A 20241-nucleotide genomic window follows, 5' to 3' on the forward strand; every position below is an offset into this window, starting at 1 on the left:
GCCAGAAAAAAAGCCATTGTTTAAAGAACAAAATAAGCGTTTGGTGTTCGCCAAAAGCCATGTGTGAGATTCCCCAAACATATGGAAGAAGGTACTCCGGTCAGATGAGACTAAAATTGAGCTTTTTGGCCATCAAGGAAAATGCTATGTCTGGCGCAAACCCAACACCTCTCATCACCCCGAGAACACCATCCCCACAGTGAAGCATGGTGGTGGCAGCATCATGCTGTGGGGATGTTTTTCATCAGCAGGGACTGGGAAACTGGTCAGAATTGAAGGAATGATGGATGGCGCTAAATACAGGGAAATTCTTGAGGGAAACCTGTTTCAGTCTTCCAGAGATTTGAGACTGGGACGGAGGTTCACCCTAAGCATACTGCTAAAGCAACATTTGAGTGGTTTAAGGGGAAACATTTAAACGTCTTGGAATGGCCTAGTCAAAGCCCAGACCTCAATCCAATTGAGAATCTGTGGTATGACTTAAAGATTGCTGTACACCAGTGGAACCCATCCAACTTGAAGGAGCTGGAGCAGTTTTGCCTTGAAGAATGGGCAAAAATCCCAGTGGCTAGATATGCCAAGCTTATAGAGACATACCCCCAGAGACTTGCATCTGTAATTGCTGCAAAAGGTGGCTCTACAAAGTATTGACTTTGTGGGGGTGAATAGTTATGCACGCTCAAGTTCAGTTTTTTTGTCTTATTTCACACAAAAAAATATTTTGCATCTTCAAAGTGGTAGGCATGTTGTGTATATCAAATGATACAAACCCCCAAAAAATCCATTTAAATTCCAGGTTGTAAGGCAACAAAATAGGAAAAATGCCAAGGGGGGTGAATACTTTCGCAAGCCACTGTAAAGGGCCTCATTGCCAAAATCCCTAAGTATCCCTTGAACTTTTCTAACTATACCCTTTTTATGTCTCAACTCCTCAAATTGCGGGAAGAGCAGACCCTACTAAAACGAGAGTATCAATGAACATTGATTCTGGAAAATGAATGCTCAGTTTGACGAGCGCAGCATTGTGGTACCACGTACCGCTAGCAGGTTTTTAGCCAAAGACTCTTATATTTTATAAATGTGCAATGAGCATAAAACAACTATTATATAAGGAATGGGCAACTCGTTCTCATTCTGAGAAATAAGGTAGGCCACTTGATTTCAACATCTGAACAAAGTGGACAGGCTAGCATGCTGTTCAAACAGTTGGAGACAGACAGAAGGGTGTGTTCAAAACAATTAAACTGTTCCACCTTGTTAGTTAGCAAATAGATCCAAGTTGGCTAGACTTTAAATATAAAGATTAGCTGGCTACTCACGTGCATGTGGGCTTGTGCTTGAGAGATTGTTTATGAGACCTTGCTGTGTTAATTGTCTATAATGCCTCCTACAAAACGTTGGTCATTACTAGTGAATACACATTATGCATGATTCTGGTTAAATTTGTAACAAAAAGGGCATTAATAAACTGACTTGAAAGCCAGATCAGTGATTATTGCAAAAAAAAGCAGGCTAAACTATTTTGATAAAATAATACAATTATTAGTGGGTCTTATGATTGTGGAAGGCTTATATTTAGCCTATGTATAGTTTCACAAGCCCTGAATTCAATAGATTATTGCTGACTGTTTGAAATGTAGTGTATTTTACCTTTAAATTAAACAAACCTTATTTAGAGAAAACATGTATTGATTTTTTTAATCGAGAGAGAGAGGATACACTGAACAAAATTATGAAATGCAACATGTAAAGTGTTGGTCCCATGTTTCATGAGCTGAAATAAAAGATCCCAGAAATGTTCCATATGCATATAAAGCTTCTCAAATTTTGTGCACAAATTTGTTTACATCCCTGTTAGTTAGCATTTCTCCTTTGCCAAGATAATCCATTCAACTGAAAGGCGTGGCATATCAAGAAGCTGATTAAACAGCATGATCATTACACAGGTGCACCTTGTGCTGGGGACAATAAAATGCCACTAAAATGTGCAGTTTTGTCACACAACACAATGCCACAGATGTCTCAAGTTTTGAGGGAGCGTGCAGTTGGCATGCTGACTGCAGGAATGTCCACCAGAGCTATTGCCAGAGAATTGACACAGTGTTAGAGAATTTGGCAGTACGTCCAACCGGCCTCACAACCGAAGACCACGTGTAACCACGCCAGCAGAGGACCTCCACATCCAGCTTCTTCACCTGCGGGATCGTCTGAGACCAGCCACCCGGACAGCTGATGAAACTGTGTGTTTGCACAACTGAGAATTTCTGCACAAAGCACCCCATGGTGGCAGTGGGGTTATGGTATGGGCAGGCATAAGCTACGGCCAATGAACACAATTGCCTTTTACCGATGGCAGTTTGAATGCACAGAGATACTGTGACGAGATCCAGAGGTACATTGTCGTGCCATTCATCCGCCGCCATTACCTCATATTTCAGCATGAAAGGATCTGTACACAATTCCTGGAAGCTGAAAATGTCCCAATTCTTCCATGGCCTGCATACTCACCAGACATGTGTTAGATTAATTTGGATTTTAAGAATAATGACTAAAGGATTTCACCCCAAATACAGTATAAATGTTAGAATTATAATGTAGTGTCAACCCACTAACAGAGGGGGCGGTACTAAACATTCAAGGGTGAAGGGGAAGGCGGAAACTGTTTAAGAAAGCCACCTAAAGGTGGGAGGAGCATAGTGCCTTTGTTTGTCAAGAGGTATAAAAACAGTAAGTATGTGTTTTTAGCGCCAGAGCTCTCTCCATGAATAAATATACAGATAATACTTGTGGGTTGTGGACCTTGAATCATTGATGATTAAAACCAGAGCCTTACAACCTCTGGTAATGATTCAAGCTTAGGTTGAATTAGAGATAGAAATTCACATGACACATGTCACCCATTGAGCATGTTTGGGATGCTCTGGTTCGACGCGTGCGACAGCGTGTTCCCGTTCCAGCAATATCCAGCAACTTCGCACAGCCATTGAAGGGGTGTGAGACAACATTCCACAGGCCACAATCAACAGCCTGATCAACTCTATGGGAATGAGATGTGTCGCGCTGTATGAGGCAAATGGTGGTCACACCAGATACTGACTGGTTTTCTGATCCACGCCCCTACCTTGTTTTTAAGGTATCTGTGACCAACAGATGCATATCTGTATTCCCAGTCATGTGAAATCCATAGATTAGGGCCTAATGAATTTATTTCAATTGACTGATTTCCTTATATGAACTGTAACAGTAAAAGCATTTAAATTGTTGCATTTATATTTTTGTTCAGTGTAGATAGATAGGATAGATAATCTCCCATAAACTGGAAAAAATAATAGCCCAGCCCTAGTAGGAACCAAAGTTTTGGTCAGTGTTTCCTAGGGGACCCTTTAGTCTTCTGCTTCCTAAAATGTTTTCTCTTACTTCATGTAGCTAACATATTCATGCTTTGCCTATTCCTCTCTGATTTAGAATATACTTGCACAAACATGATGATTTAGGCCGACACCAGCACTGGTATCAGGCTGTATTAGCTAGCTACGTTTGCTAAAACTCAGTACATTTATTAGCTAGCTAGCTAGCCAGCTGATTAGCATTAGCGGCTAAAACTATTTAATTTAGCCACAACTTGCTTAGAAAAGACAAACTAGCTGTTTGTAGACAGTAAGATACACAAACTAATAGTGTAATTATAGAACGCTTGTGGATTTATATTAGGAAGCAAAGTGTAATGCAGCATCTTTGTCAGCAACATATTTTTGCATCTGCTGCATTGACTATGCAGACTGAAGAGAACTGCAAGTGGTCTCATTGTCGAGCAACAACAACTACGCTCCTTGAGTGACAGGGGGCGGTGTTTGTGAGAGAGAGAGCGATAACTCAAGTAGCGGAGTAAACTATAAAAATGGACATTACACACGCCGGCGAGGCATATCACATTTAACATACCAAACATTGAAATCCTGTGCATCAACCGGTCCGTGCATCAATATCGGTATAGAGTAAAATAAGATATAGGCCTACCGCCCAGCCCTAATTTGGCAAAGATAAACTAGCGCCACTCAAGGGTGCTTGAGGGAAATCAAGTCACAGCAGAATCCTATGCAGATACTCACCACTGAGTGCAAATACTAATTGATCTTTTTATACCCTCTTATCCTCCATGGAGTTGGCTGCAATAGCCCTCTTATCCTCCATGGAGTTGGCTGCAATAGCCCTCTTATCCTCCATGGAGTTGGCTGCAATAGCCCTCTTATCCTCCATGGAGTTGGCTGCAATAGCCCTCTTATCCTCCACGGAGTTGGCTGCAATAGCCCTCTTATCCTCCATGGAGTTGGCTGCAATAGCCCTCTTATCCTCCATGGAGTTGGCTGCAATAGCCCTCTTATCCTCCACGGAGTTGGCTGCAATAGCCCTCTTATCCTCCACGGAGTTGGCTGCAATAGCCCTCTTATCCTCCACGGAGTTGGCTGCAATAGCCCTCTTATCCTCCATGGAGTTGGCTGCAATAGCCCTCTTATCCTCCACGGAGTTGGCTGCAATAGCCCTCTTATCCTCCATGGAGTTGGCTGCAATAGCCCTCTTGTCCGAGCGGCAGTGAGGCAATAAACACCTGCACAGCCGTCTCCTCCCACTGACCTTGGCAGCTAATTCACTCAGTTACAGTTCTTGCTGCACAGGAATCTGGGCTCTCCCTGGGTAGACTAATGGGACATGGCCACTTCAAGCATATCAATTTCATAATGCCATCGATATACAACACACAGGTTGGTGGTTGTAAAGTGTGTCAGGAACTGTAAGTCTGTTGAATGCAGAACATTCACAAGCCCTAAATATCAAAGAAAACTGGTTGGTGAACCAAACTGCAATTCATCAACATCTGCTATTCAGCAATTCTTCGAGGGGACTTTTAGGCTAAATCTGTGATGTGGCCACTGGAATGAGGGGAGTGCAGTAGACGCTGCCAGAAGGTTACAGTGATGGACTCTGAACTTGCTGCACTGGTCAATATTAGAGGGTGAGGCGCGGTCGATATGTCTGTCAGTGATAATGAGGGGCAGATCACACGGCTGCTCTTCAGGGAACTAGCCAGACTCCCATAGACGCTCAGCCCTTGACCATTGTATTTGCTGAGATCAAACTGTGCTTTATGTCAGTGCCAGAGTAATAAGTATATGAACCTCGGTGGATATCAAAGGTCCAATACAACTTATCTTAACATGTGTAAAAGCATTGGGAGGACAGAAAAAAACACAAAAACAACCTCCACTAAGGGATTTAGTCTGTTCGGCAGATGACAGCCTCCTTTTGACAGATTAGAATGTTCATGGTTTGTGTAGGAAAAGAAGTAGCAAAAAGTAAAATTGCTACAGAAAAACGAAAATAAATTATCTTCTAGGACAACTTTGAGTAGGCTAGTAAGCTAGCCTACCTCCCCATTTGAAAATACGTTTACCCATTGTGTGGACTGAACACAACCCTGATGTGTTGGATCAGACCAAGACCACAGAGACACAGATCAGCCTCATGGACCAGTCTGTCACAAATCATGTGTAGGGCTTTAGGACTGTTCATTATGCTACAGTATCATTTGGCAGTCCTAGTTGAGTTCCAAAAGGACCATTCACACACACAGGCCAAGGCTAAACCAAATGAGCCCAGAGGTTAGGCAGGTAAATGTGTCGGTTAGGCTAGAGGAGGTTGGGTCTTCTACAGTCAAAACTGAGTTGTTGCACCTGCTGACGATAGGTCCCAGAGGACAGCGACAGTCGTACATTTTTACATTATAGTAATTTTGCAGACGCTCTTATTCAGAGCAACTTACAGGAGCAATTAGGGTTAAGTGCCTTCCTCAAGGGGCACAACAAGAGATTTTCACCTAGTCAGTTAGTGGGATTGAACCAGCGACCTTTCGGTTAATGGACGAATGCTCTTAACAGCAAGGCTACCTGCCGCCCTACAGCTTTTCGGGAGCAGACACACCGGGGTGTAATCTCATTACTGACGTCAATGAAATGCCCAAGGAAGAGAATCCTCTCATTGTGTTGGATGACTGCAGCCCAAAGGCCAGGTTGGACTACTTGTCTGGATTGGAGCAGATTGTAGGGGGGGGGGGGGGGGATCTATGGCGCATAATAGTGCACACTATGTTTCACAAGTCAGGTCCTGACATAAAACGTGAGGAATTCTGGCACTAAGAAAAGGTTGCTTGTTATTCATTCTGAAAAATAACAATTAGCCTAGTAGGCTAAATTAATAACTTTAGCCTCAAGTTGGCACAGTCCTCCATTTCCCTCGACCTGGAAAGTATAAACCTGAGGTTATGAGACACCTCACCTGATTCTAAACACCCGTCCTTAGGCGTGAGGCTCAAACTGGAGATGGTTACATTTGTCTAACAGCTCTGACAAGCAAAAGGTAAACAATGCCTGACAGGACAGGCTGAAGAAATGACAAAAATAGGCAACTGGTTTCTTTAACAAACACAATCCTTTTCAGTTGCACTCTTGTTTGTAATCTGAGTCCAAGCACTGAGTCACACCAGATAAACAGTCCAATAAACAGTACATTCACCTCTAAGAGAATATTAACCAGACCACAGTTCAGAAACCACTGTTTAGTGTTAAGAGGTTTCCGGAACAAGGAATTATGAGGATGGTATTGGTTATTTCACACAGTATATGCACAAGGTATCATTACTTTTAATATAAGTATGAACTCTAACTAGGTTTATTGGTTAATGAGAGAGCATGTTAAAATAACTTTAGAATTGACTGATCTAAAATGTTGCTTACTTGCTGTCATTTCATTGTTCCAAATGACTACTAGCCCATCCCATTTTCAGAACTGGGGTTAACTAGTCAGCTAGCTAGCTATCTACTGTACATACCTAACATAGCTAGGATTACAAGTAATGGAGAATTGATCATTGCACATAGAGAGCACGAGCTGTCACAGACCGTGCGGTCATAACTTGTTATCAAACCTAACAATTTAACTTACCCCATTCCAGAAAGTCTGTCACGTGCTTCTCCCGTTTTAAAGGAGAGTTGCTGCATTCGTTGTACAAACATATCAATATATCCAGAAGGGTCTCGACGCTCAGTGAACTTGCATTATTTGGAGTTCCGTCCACGAGCAATTGCTCCAACTTCTTCAGGCGCACCTTCGCTGACATTTTTCTATAAATTAGCTAACTAGCTACCACTCCCTTCGCCGAAGAATCGCTCCCCGAGTTAGTATGCGAGACGAAATCTAGCTAACCCTGCCCCCTTCAAGCGCAACCGAAAAATACTTATTTGGCCAATGTGGAGCACTGAAGTCCCAGACTCCAACTTGCTATCTAGCCGTGTCCTACTACCTTAGCTAGCTAGCTAAAAAAAGAAGACCGACATTTTCATCAGTTTTGCCTTGTTTTTAGCGTCGCCACTGTGTTCCCTTCACTCAGACTCGAGGCCCAGGGCGTCCCATTTGATTTAATCCCGACAAATCTGTACTTTCTACTTAGAAAATGGGATGTCTGGCTTCCCCCCGTCGAATCTCAGGTTGACCGGTCGTCCATTCTCTCGGTCGGATTATCTGCTCGCTCGCATGCCCAATACATGTTCTTCAACACTGCTAAAGAGAGGTATGTCAACCAAAATTGGGGAGTGGCTGTCTTTTCGTAGATGAATCCTTTTTTCTTACTAGCTTTCACCAGTAGCTAGCTGGTGTGTCTCACTATTGAGCGTAACATGGCAAAATTCGTGTCCAGCCTTGTCTCTCCCTACCTTGCAAAAGAATCCAGACCGGGGACTATGGAGTCCCCGCCTACCCACACCGGAAACGCTATGGATAGGTGACGTCATTTGATGATTGACAGACACTGGGAGTTAACTGGCACTGACCTCACCAGCAGAAAGAACACCATCATTATTATTAAATGGATGTGTGGACAACACTTACCGGAACATAAATAAGTTATGAGATGTGTGTTCAAGGCTTACCATACCAAAAACTAACGATATATCTATATGTGAATGTGCAAATAGACCATTTCACTGCAATCTTTCAAGCAATAGTGTTTTTGCTTTTTAGTATTTCAATGACAGGACAAAAACATACTGAATAAAGTCATCATCATCATCCTATAGCTGTGTGGTTGACTGGAGAGTATAATGGTGTGGTTGATGGAGAGGGAGAAGAGGAATGGGGATTGTTGGATTCATGTTAGAGTGGTAATGGTGGGGGAGGAGAGGGACATGTTGGGTGGTAATGGTGGGGGAGGAGAGGGACATGTTGGGTGGTAATGGTGGGGGAGGAGAGGGACATGTTAGAGTGGTAATGGTGGGGGAGGAGAGGGACATGTTGGGTGGTAATGGTGGGGGAGGAGAGGGACATGTTAGAGTGGTAATGGTGGGGGGAGGAGAGGGACATGTTGGGTGGTAATGGTGGGGGAGGAGAGGGACATGTTAGAGTGGTAACGGTGGGGGAGGAGAGGGACATGTTGGGTGGTAATGGTGGGGGAGGAGAGGGACATGTTGGGTGGTAATGGTGGGGGAGGAGAGGGACATGTTGGGTGGTAATGGTGGGGGAGGAGAGGGACATGTTAGAGTGGTAATGGTGGGGGAGGAGAGGGACATGTTGGGTGGTAATGGTGGGGGAGGAGAGGGACATGTTGGGTGGTAATGGTGGGGGAGGAGAGGGACATGTTAGAGTGGTAATGGTGGGGGAGGAGAGGGACATGTTGGGTGGTAATGGTGGGGGAGGCGAGGGATATGTTGGGTGGTAATGGTGGGGGAGGAGAGGGACATGTTAGAGTGGTAATGGTGGGGGAGGAGAGGGACATGTTGGGTGGTAATGGTGGGGGAGGCAAGGGACATGTTGGGTGGTAATGGTGGGGGAGGAGAGGGACATGTTAGAGTGGTAGTGGTGGGGGAGGAGAGGGACATGTTGGGTGGTAATGGTGGGGGAGGAGAGGGACATGTTGGGTGGTAATGGTGGGGGGAGGAGAGGGACATGTTAGAGTGGTAGTGGTGGGGGAGGAGAGGGACATGTTGGGTGGTAATGGTGGGGGGAGGAGAGGGACATGTTAGAGTGGTAGTGGTGGGGAGGAGAGGGACATGTTGGGTGGTAATGGTGGGGAGGAGAGGGACATGTTGGGTGGTAGTGGTGGGGGAGGAGAGGGACATGTTGGGTGGTAATGGTGGGGGGGGAGGGACATGTTGGGTGGTAATGGTGGGGGGAGGAGAGGGACATGTTAGAGTGGTAATGGTGGGGGAGGCGAGGGACATGTTGGGTGGTAATGGTGGGGGAGGCAAGGGACATGTTGGGTGGTAGTTGTGGGGGAGGAGAGGGACATGTTAGAGTGGTAATGGTGGGGAAGGAGTGGGACATGTTGGATGGTAATGGTGGGGGAGGAGAGGGACATGTTGGATGGTAATGGTGGGGGAGGAGAGGGGCATGTTGGGTGGTAGTGGTGGGGGAGGAGAGGGGCATGTTGGGTGGTAGTGGTGGGGGAGGAGAGGGGCATGTTGGGTGGTAGTGGTGGGGGAGGAGAGGGACATGTTGGGTGGTAGTGGTGGAGGAGGAGAGGGACATGTTGGGTGGTAGTGGTGGGGGAGGAGAGGGACATGTTAGAGTCGTAATGTATGTATATACAGTACCAGTCAAAAGTTTGGACACACCTTCTCATTCAAGGTAACTCTGGGTCTTCCATTCCTGTGGCAGTCCTCATGAGAGCCAGTTTCATCATAGCGCTCAATAGTTTTTGCGACTGCACTTGAATAAACTTCAAAGGGATCTGAATACTTTCCGAATACATAAATACACTACCAGTCAAAAGTTTGGACACACCTACTCATTCAAGGGTTTTTCTTTATTTTTACTATTTTCTACATTGTAGAATAATAGTGAAGACATCAAAACTATGAAATAACACATATGGAATCATGTAGTAACCAAAAAAGTGTTAAACAAATCAAAATACATTTTATATTTGAGATTCTTCAAATAGCCACCCTTTGCCTTGATGACAGCTTTGCACACTCTTGGCATTCTCTTAACCAGCTTCACCTGGAATGCTTTTCCAACAGTCTTGAAGGAGTTCCCACATATGCTGAGCACTTGTTGGCTGCATTTCCTTCACTCTGCCGTCCGACTCATCCCAAACCATCTCAATTGGGTTGAGGTCGGGTGATTGTGGAGGCCAAGTCATCTGATGCAGCACTCCATCGCTCTCCTTCTGGGTAAATTAGCCCTTACACAGCCTGGAGGTGTGTTGGGTCTTTGTGCTGTTGAAAAACAAATGATAGTCCCACTAAGCCCAAACCAGATGAGATGGCGTATCGCTGCAGAATGCTGTGGTAGCCATGCTGGTTAAGTGTGCCTTGAATTGTAAATAAATCACAGACAGTGTCACCAGCAAAGCACCCCCATACCATAACACCTCCTCCTCCACGCTTTACGGTGGGAACTACACATGTGGACAAATTTCCACCGGTCTAATGTCCATTGCGCGTGTTTCTTGGCCCAAGAAGGTCTCTTCTTATTGGTGTCCGTTAGTAGTGGTTTCTTTGCAGCAATTCGACTACGAAGGCCTGATTCACACGGTCCCCTCTGAACAGTTGATTTTGAGATGTGTCTTTTACTTGAACTCTGTGAAGCATTTATGTGGGCTGCAATTTCTGAGGCTGGTAACTGTAATGAACTTATCCTCTGCAGCAGAGGTAACTCTGGGTCTTCCATTCCTGTGGCAGTCCTCATGAGAGCCAGTTTCATCATAGCGCTTGATGGTTTTTGCGACTGCACTTGAAGAAACTTCAAAGGGATCTGAATACTTTCCGAATCATAAATACACTACCAGTCAAAAGTTTGGACACACCTACTCATTCAAGGGTTTTTCTTTATTTTTATTATTTTCTACATTGTAGAATAATAGTGAAGACATCAAAACTATGAAATAACACATATGGAATCATGTAGTAACCAAAAAAGTGTTAAACAAATCAAAATATATTTTATATTTGAGATTAACTTTTAAGAAGGCACACCTGTTAATTGAAATGCATTCCAGGTGACTACCTCATGAAGCTGGTTTAGAGAATGCCAAGAGTGTGCAAAGCTGTCATCAAGGCAAAGCGTGGCTACTTTGAAGAATCTCAAATATGAAATATATTTTGATTTCTTTAACACTTCTTTGATTACGACATGATTCCATATGTGTTATTTCTATCAGACCTCAGGATAAGACCCAGATGCAGACACTTCGAAGTAATAAAAGTGTATTACAACAACAGGGGCAGGCAGGCTCAGGGTCAGGGCAGGCAGAATGGTCAAAACCTGGAAAACTAGAAAACAGGGACTAGAGCGAAAACAGGAGTATGGGGAAACCGCTGGTAGGCTTGACGAGACAATATGAACTGGCAGCAGACAAACAGAAAACACAGGTATATATGCACAGGGGATAATGGGGAAAATGGGCGACACCTAGAGGGGGGTGGAGACAAGTACAAAGACAGGTGAAACAGATCAGGGTGTGACAATTTCATAGTTTTGATGTCTTCACTATTATTCTACAATGTAGAAAATAGTAAAAATAAAGAAAAACTGTTGAATGAGTAGGTATGTCCAAACTTTTGACTGGTACTGATATATATATATATATATATATATATATGTATATATATATATATATATATATATGTTTGTATAGTGCATACACACACACACAGAAACACACACACACACACACACACACACACCAAAGAGCCTATAGTGTATCCCTTATGGACAAGTCATATGGGAATCTCATGAGAGAAATCCCAACGGTCAATACTAATGTAACAGTGACACAACAATACTGACAGGTTTCTTGTCCATTTGGAATGTCTAGTCAGCGTGTTGGATTTGTAAAATAATATTACGTGAAATATGGACAGACAAAGATCATGTTGTTTCTACATCATGTCTGAGTAATTTCATTTCAATCAATTTGTGACTGGAAATAGTTTCCAACAGCAAGCTGAACAATACAGTATTTGTATTCAACCACTGCATGCGGTATAGTAACAAAAAGACTAGTCGGGTCTGAAACATTGGGAACAGGGAGGGAGAGCAGCCCTAACTCGACCGGTGTTGCAGGAAGTTCCTGCCTGCTCGCCAGACATTCCTTCACTGACAAGGAGGGGAGGGGGGAGACCATGATCACCAAATGATCTGACTCAACATGCCCATGCGTGAGGTTGAGCATGTATGTGTGTGTTAGTGTACGTTGCATTATTGTGTTTTGGCTGTGGTGGTGGTGGGGTGATTGATATGTGTGTGTTTGTGTGTGTGTGTGTGTGTGTGTGTGTTTATGTGTTTGTGTGTGGACATGTGTTGCTTGTGCATATCCATTTAAGGGCAGAAAGCTTGGTGGACGTATAAGTGGAGCATCACAGTCTTTGAAGGATCCTGCAGTGACTGACAACTACTCTACTGACAACTAGTCTACTGACAACTACTCTACTGACAACTACTCTACTGACAACTACTCTACTAACAACTACTCTACTGACAACTAGTCAACTGACAACTAGTTAACTGACAACTAGTCTACTAACAACTAGTCTACTGACAACTAGTCTACTAACAACTAGTCTACTGACAACTAGTCTACTAACAACTACTCTACTGACAACTACTCTACTGACAACTAGTCTACTGTCGTGTGTATTTGTGTGTGTGTGTTTGTGTGTGTGCGTGTGTGTGTGTGTGTGTTTGTGTTCTTGTGTGTTTGTTACAGTGTGAACCTGGTGATAGTCAGTTTCTAAAACAAGAATGGAAATAATACGTGACATTTTATGCATTTTCTAGGTACAAATTGAGTACGTTTCTTATCCAGTATTTCAAAGGTAATATAGTCTTCTGATACTTGCTGTATGTGAAATGTATATTTCATAATGAGCAAAATGCTCATTTAGGGTGTAATTTATAAATATCCAAACACCACCTTCTGCTGTGACTTCATGGTATTACAACCATTTTTCTCAACTCTCTGGCGCCACCTATAGAACGTGTTCATTCGGTGAATTGCAGGCTTCTGTCAGGGTGGGGAAAGAATGTCAGGTGACCACTAAATTCTTTATGAGTTGTGAAGCTCCCAGGTCGATGTGGAGCCTTGGCTAGGCTGGAAAATGAAACATTGTGCATGAAAATAGGTTATTCATTTCACCCCACAAACACATTGACAGATATCTCAGAGAGAGCGTGAAAGAGAGAGTGTGAAAGAGAGAGATGAGAAAGAGATTGTTTATAATCTCCCAATGCTCTACCTTTCATTTGATTGACAGCCCAATCAGCTCTGTGCTGGTCTTCCAGACAGTGTTGCTGGTTGATAGAACTCCAAGAGATTCTATTTATTTAATGGGGAAATATACTATATATAGGAGACGAATTAAGAGCTGTTTGATTTTGGTTGAGAGGGATTCACTACTGCAACTGTTAGATTGATATAGGATTGCAAAATTACAGTAGCTTTCACAAAATTCCCATGTTTTCCAGAATTCATGGTTGGAGGATTTTGGAATACTTGCTTACTCCCTCCTGATTCCTGGAATCTTCCACGCAAGATTTCTGGAAAACATGGGAATTTTGGGTAGGTTACAACCCTAGACACCAGAAAAGCATCTAGTTCAACTGAATATATTAGAACATACATTTTTCTTACAGTGACATTATGACAGATTGTAATAAAATTGATTTTACTTGTGCTCATCCTTATCAATTGTGACTTATCCCTTACGACCAATGAGGGGCATGTTGGATGACAGTTCAATGACCGTGTGAGAAACACAATCTGTCATAAACAGCAAGTGAGCTTAAGCACAGTCGCGTTATAGATGTTTTACAGTCTGTGATTCCAATTCCAGATTTTACCATTGAATGTCAATTTAGATACAATGTATTTAAGGTTTTTTAACCCGCCATTTTTTATGATTATACAGATAATGCAGGCAGAACAGGTAGAGGGCAAAACACACACGGATCCCCGACCAGTTCAAACCCACCCCAACCCCCCCATACTCTAAAATAATACACTCTGTAGCTCAGCTGGTAGAGCACGGCGCTTGTAATGCCAAGGTAGTGGGTTCGATCCCCGGGACCACCCATACACAAAAAAAAAAATGTATGCACGCATGACTGTAATTCGCTTTGGATAAAAGCGTCTGCTAAATGGCATATTATTATTATTATTATTATTACAAGGATCCCCTACCAAATCAAATCAAACCCACCCAAACCCACCCATTCTAAGGATCCCCTACCAGATCAAACTCACTCCAATACCCCCCCCCCTCCCCCTCCCCCCAATTCTCTAACATGGGGCGGCGCACAATTGGCCCAGCGTCGTCCAGGGTAGGGGAGGGAATGGCCGGCAGGGGTGTAGCTCAGTTGGTAGAGCATGGCGTTTGCAACGCCAGGGTTGTGGGTTCGCTTCCCACGGGGGGCCAGTATGAAAAAAATAAAAAATAAAATAATGTATGCACTCACTAACTGTAAGTCGCTCTGGATAAGAGCGTCTGCTAAATGACTAAAATGTAAATGTAACAGAATACACACTGATCCCCTACCAGATAAAACCCACCCCAACCCCCCATGCTCTGACAGAATACAAACGGATCCCCTACCAGATCAAACTATCAACCCCCCCGTGCTCTTAGAGAAAACACACTGATACCCTACCAGATAAAACCCACCCCAAACACCACGCTCTGACAGAATACATACGGATCCCTTACCAGATCAAACCCCTCTTCAAGCCCCCCCCCATGCTCAAACAGAATACACAGGGATCCCCTACCGATTACAACAACAAAAAAACATTCTCTAACCACCAAAACCCCATGCTCCAACAGAATCCTTCCACTTAAATAGTATAAGACTTCTAGCTAGAAGAGTAGTAGATGCCAGCATGTTGCCCATAGAGCTGTTTAGAGGGGCCTCCTGTGGTGTCACTCCATGTTGCCCATAGAGCTGTTTATCGAGGCTTCCTGTGATGCCACTCTGAATAATGCAATAAAGGCAAAATGTTCTATAGGTCTCTCCAGTATCTTAGAAAAACGTCAAAAAAATTGAAATCCAGAAATCTGTCAATTTCGGGCATGTCCAAAACATTCCAATAAAGTAGCAGCAGCCTGTTTACATCGGTGTGGGATATATTTGTGGTCTAAACATGGATAATTTTGCCTTTGACCAATGCAGCCGATGAACTATTTTTAAATTGAATTACAGCATGTCTTAGACATATAGATGAAGAATGTATTCTCTGAAGCATACTCTGCCAATTTAATCTGAAAGTTGTTCACCTAAATCCTCTTCCCGTTGGTTCTTAAGCAAGTTCAGAGATTCCAGATTGTGCGAGTTTAATAACGTATAGACCAAGCTTATGCCCCCTTTGATGTAAGGGTTCACTTTTAAAACAGAGTCTAGAAAGGAGGTAGGTTGGCGTGATGGGAAGTGACTAGAGCATGAAGATACAAAACTACACAGTTGTAGGTACCTAAAGAAATGGGATCTAGGAATATTGAACCTTTGTACTAACTGTTCAAAAGATGCAAAATCCATTTAAATGTACAAGTCGTTCAGTGAGGAGATCCCTTTTCCAGAACAGATATGAAACGCCCGGTCTAATAATGATGGAGAGAATGTACAGTTCTTTAATAACGGGGCAGAAGTTGAAAATTCACTGAAAGCAAACGATCGCCTGAACCGTTTCCAGATTTTTAAAGAAGGTTTTTAGTGTATTTGGAAACAGGCTCAGCTAATGCAAGTTTTGAGCAGAGTAAGGCAGCTAAGGAGATGGGGCCACAGGATGAAATCTCCAAGGTCAACCATTTCGGGCCTGCAACATCAGGGATTTCTGTCATCCAATATAGAATGATTCTTATATTAGCTGTGTTACGCTATGGTTAACCCAGCACTCAGAGAAACAAAACACGACTAAGGGAGTGGAAGAAACAACAATTATTTTAATAAAAGTTCAATTTGTCTTAGTCCAAAAACAACTGAAGAAAAGGAACAGAGTGGGCTAGTCGGCTCCGGAGGAAGGAGAGGCTGAGGCCGGCAGGCCGGCAGGCAGGCAGGCAGGGAGGTATGTCTGAACTGAAGACAAAACAAAAGACTGGTTAAGGAGAGTAAAAAGCCAGGCTGAAGACAAAGACAATTTAACTTTACTGGTGAGCCAAGTTACTGCTCTAGTAAGAACAACGATCTGGCGCCGGTGGAGAGCCATGCCCAGGAATTAGTAGTGCAGGTTGATGAGAGAATAGGATGCAGCTGCGTAGGCAGGAATCACTGGAAACAACCCGCAGCTGCACAGGAGAGGCAGATCCTGAGCACGCCCCCCGATCCACTCCAGACACACCCACATACAGATACAACAGACAAAGAGGGGACAAAACAAGGAGGAAGGGAAACAGAAAAGGGAGAGACAAGCTGCCCACATAACAGTACCCCCCCCTCAATGGTCGCCACCTGGCGACCCACCAGGCCTGTCAGGGTTGTCGTGATGGAAGTCCGTGATCAGCTGAGGATCCAACACAAAACGCTTAGGGACCCAAGACCTCTCCTCTGGTCCATAACCTTCCCAATCGACTAGGTATTGGAGACCCCTACCCCGCCTCCGAGAGTCCAGGAGCCTACTGACGGTGTAGGCCGGATGGTCGTCAATGAGGCGAACAGGTGGAGGTGGATCTGCCGGCGGACACAAAAGGCTGGAGGACACAGGTTTCAGTTGGGAGACGTGGAACGTAGAGTGTATCTTCATGGCTGAAGGCAACTTCAAACGAACCGCAGCGGGGTTAACGATGGACTCCACCACAAACGGACCCAGGTACCGAGGAGACAGCTTGCGTGATTTGGTACGAAGAGGTACGTTCTTAGATGACAGCCAAACTTCTTGACCAGGATGAAACACAGGTGCGGGAGTCCTGCTCCTATCCGCTGTCGTCTTGTTCCTGTCGGTGGTCGAAGCAACGCTTCCCGAGCGTCGCTCCACACTCTCTGGCAGCGGCGGAGGTTCTCCTGAACCGAAGGAACAGCCAATTCCTTCTCCTGAGCAGGAAACAGAGGGGGTTGATAACCCATGGTAACTTCGAAGGGTGAAAGGCCGGTGGCAGAGGTGGTGAGGGAGTTGTGGGCGTACTCTATCCAAGGCAGATGTTTGGCCCAGGATGATGGATGTTGAGCAGCCACACAACGAAGGGTTGCTTCGAGGTTTTGATTGGCTCTTTCTGTTTGACCGTTGGTCTGGGGATGAAACCCTGAGGACAGACTAACGGAAGCACCCAAAGCAGAACAGAACACCTTCCAAACACGGGAAGTAAACTGTGGGCCTCTATCAGATACGATGTCCACAGGTATTCCATGGGGACGGAATACATGTTGGACTAGGAGGTCCGCTGTCTCACTGGCAGACGGTAATTTTGGTAATGCTATATAGTGAACAGATTTAGAGAATCTGTCCACAATGGTAAGTATAGTATCATTACCTTCAGACTTGGGTAGGCCAGTGACAAAATCCATGGCTATGTGGGACCAGGGACGGCTGGGAACTGGGAGGGGAAGCAGCAGCCCCGAAGGGGACTGATGGGAGGCTTTTCCCCGAGCACAGGTTGAACAGGCTGCCACAAAAGCCCGAACGTCAGTTTCCATTGAAGGCCACCAGAATTGTCTCCTAAGCAGCGTCAACGTGCGTCTCATCCCAGGGTGACCAGCAAAACGGGAGGTGCGAATCCACTGCAACACCTGAGACCGGACCGTCTCGGGAACAAAGAGTAGGTTGGGAGGTCCATCACCCGGTCCCGGGTCCGTGGCAAGTGCAGTCTTCACAAGAGACTCGATCTCCCACTGTACTGCCGCCACGACGCATGAGGAAGGCAGGACTGCCTCAGGCTCGCTGGTCTCCGAAGGGTCAGCAAACTGGCGGGACAAAGCATCTGGTTTAACATTTCTTGACCCCGGTCTGTATGTAAGAATAAAGTTAAACCTACTAAAAACAGGGCCCATCTGGCTTGGCGTGAGTTGAGTCTCTTAGTGGCTTGGATGTAAGCCAAGTTTTTGTGGTCTGTCCAGACCACAAACGGCAGTTCAGCTCCATCCAGCCAGTGCCGCCATTCTTCCAGTGCTAGCTTGACCGCCAGCAGTTCCCGGTTTCCAACGTCGTAATTCCGTTCTGTGGGTGACAATTTCTTGGAGAAAAAAACACAGGGGTGAAGCTTTTGGTCAGTGGGGGAGCGCTGGGAGAGGACTGCTCCCACACCTGAGTCCACCTCCACAATAAACTGCAGAGAGGTATTGGGGTGTATCAACACGGGGGAGGTGGAAAACAGTTCCTTCAAAACCCCTACCGCCTGCTCCGCCTCAGGGGACCACAGAAAAGGGACTTTTGGGGATGTGAGTCTAGTAAGGGGTGCCACCACTTTACTAAAACCCTTAATGAATCTACGGTAGAAGTTAGCAAAGCCCAAAAATCGTTGAAGTTGATTACGGGTGGTGGGTGTGGGCCATTCCGTCACTGCCCGGATCTTCTCGGGGTCCGCCTTCACCTGCCCGCTCTCAATGATGAAACCAAGGAACGATGTAGACTTTGTGGAACTCACACTTTTCTGCTTTGACGTACAGCTTATTCTCCAAGAGCCGTTGAAGGACTTGACGGACGTGTGACTCATGCTCCTCGGGTGACTTGGAAAAAACAAGAATATCATCCAGGTATACAAAGACAAAACGGTTCAAAAATCCCTAAGAACATCGTTCACCATGGCTTGGAATACAGCAGGGGCGTTTGAGAGCCCAAAGGGCATGACCAAATACTCAAAATGCCCCAGTGGAGTGTTGAAAGCGGTTTTCCACTCATCTCCCTTTCGGATTCTGACAAGGTCATAAGCGTTCCTGAGGTCGAGCTTGGAGAAAACTGTGGCGCCATGCAGAGGTTCAAAAGCTGAGTTGATGAGTGGAAGGGGATACTTGTTTTTAACAGTTATGTTGTTTAAACCCCTGAAATCGATACAGGGGCATAACGACTTGTCCTTCTTTTCCACGAAAAAGAAACCTGCACCCAAAGGAGACGACGAGGGACGGATTATGCCCGAGGCCAGAGAATCACCATTATACTGCTCCATTGCCTCTTTCCGGTCGGGACAGATTGTATAAGCGACTAGAGGGCAAGGGAGCACCAGGAAGCAGTTCAATAGGGCAATCATAAGGCCTATGTGGTGGTAGAGACAGAGCCTTGTCCTTACTGAAAACCTCCGCTAAGTCATGGTATTCTTTGGGGACAGATGACAGATCGAGAGGAGCTGAGGGATGAGTTGGGTTACACTTAGTGGGGGGAACCGCTGACCTAAGGCACTCTGAATGGCAGTTAGTGCTCCAACTGAGAATGGTGTGACGTGTCCAATCAATTTGTGGGTTGTGAAGAGCCAACCAGGGGAAGCCAAGGATTAGGGAGGTAGCTGAGCCAGACATAACTCTTAACTGAATGCTTACACAATGATGTGCAAAAAATCACTAGGGAAACGGGGGTGGTTTGATGAGTTATCTCCGCAAGGAGGCGCCCATCAAGGGCTGTGACCCGAATGGGGGTAGGTAGTGGCTCCATGGGGATACGAGCTTGTGTAACGAACTGGTGGCTAATAAAGTTGTCTTCTGCACCTGAGTCTATGAGAGCTGAGAGTGGCAGGGAATGACTCTGGAAACGTAAGGTTACAGGTACTTGTAATCGGGGAATGATGGGTTCAGGATCTAACTCTGGGCTCGCAAGTAGACCCACCGTTACGAGCGAGCCTTGTCTTTTGGTCGCTTAGGGCAGGTAGCCAGAATGTGTGTGACGTCTCCACAGTATAGGCACTCACCCGCCTGGAGGCGCCGTTGCCGCTCTGCTGGAGGTAGTCGAGCTCGACCCACTTGCATAGGTTCCTCCTCTGTGCTCGGGATGGGATCAGGAACAAGAAGCTGCCGGCTCCGGGGAGGCGAGACTCGAGTGGTTGAAGGCTGGGGAACTCGTCCTCCTAGATGTGGCCGACCGCCTCTCTCCCGACGCCTCTCCCGCAACCGGTTGTCTAGCTTAATGGACAGGGAAACGAGAGAATGTAAATCATGTGGCTCATCACGAGCAGCCAGTTCATCCTTAATGGCTTCATTCAAACCGTTTAGAAATGCTCCTTGAAGTGCCACATTGTTCCACTTGGAGTCCGCTGCCAACGTCCAGAACTCAATAGAGTACTCAGC

The 20241-nt window shown here is 45.2% G+C and overlaps 1 protein-coding gene across 2 annotated transcripts in view; it reads right to left on the reverse strand.

Annotated features, from left to right (window-relative positions):
- LOC121552934 (serine/threonine-protein kinase MRCK beta-like) overlaps nucleotides 1–8051 on the reverse strand; it is a 123548-nt gene extending 115497 nt beyond the window's left edge. Inside the window, exon 1 of one of the 2 annotated variants that reach the window (XM_045211240.1) lies at nucleotides 6997–8051. In XM_045211240.1, the coding sequence (XP_045067175.1) occupies nucleotides 6997–7171 (175 nt within the window). In that variant the 5' untranslated portion in view covers nucleotides 7172–8051. The remainder of the gene's footprint in view (nucleotides 1–6996) is intronic. The other variant, XM_041866041.2, reaches the window with a different exon arrangement.
- Between the last annotated feature and the right edge of the window lie 12190 nt (nucleotides 8052–20241).

This window comes from Coregonus clupeaformis, chromosome 36 (genome assembly GCF_020615455.1).
Source record: "Coregonus clupeaformis isolate EN_2021a chromosome 36, ASM2061545v1, whole genome shotgun sequence".
Lineage (NCBI taxonomy): Eukaryota > Metazoa > Chordata > Actinopteri > Salmoniformes > Salmonidae > Coregonus > Coregonus clupeaformis.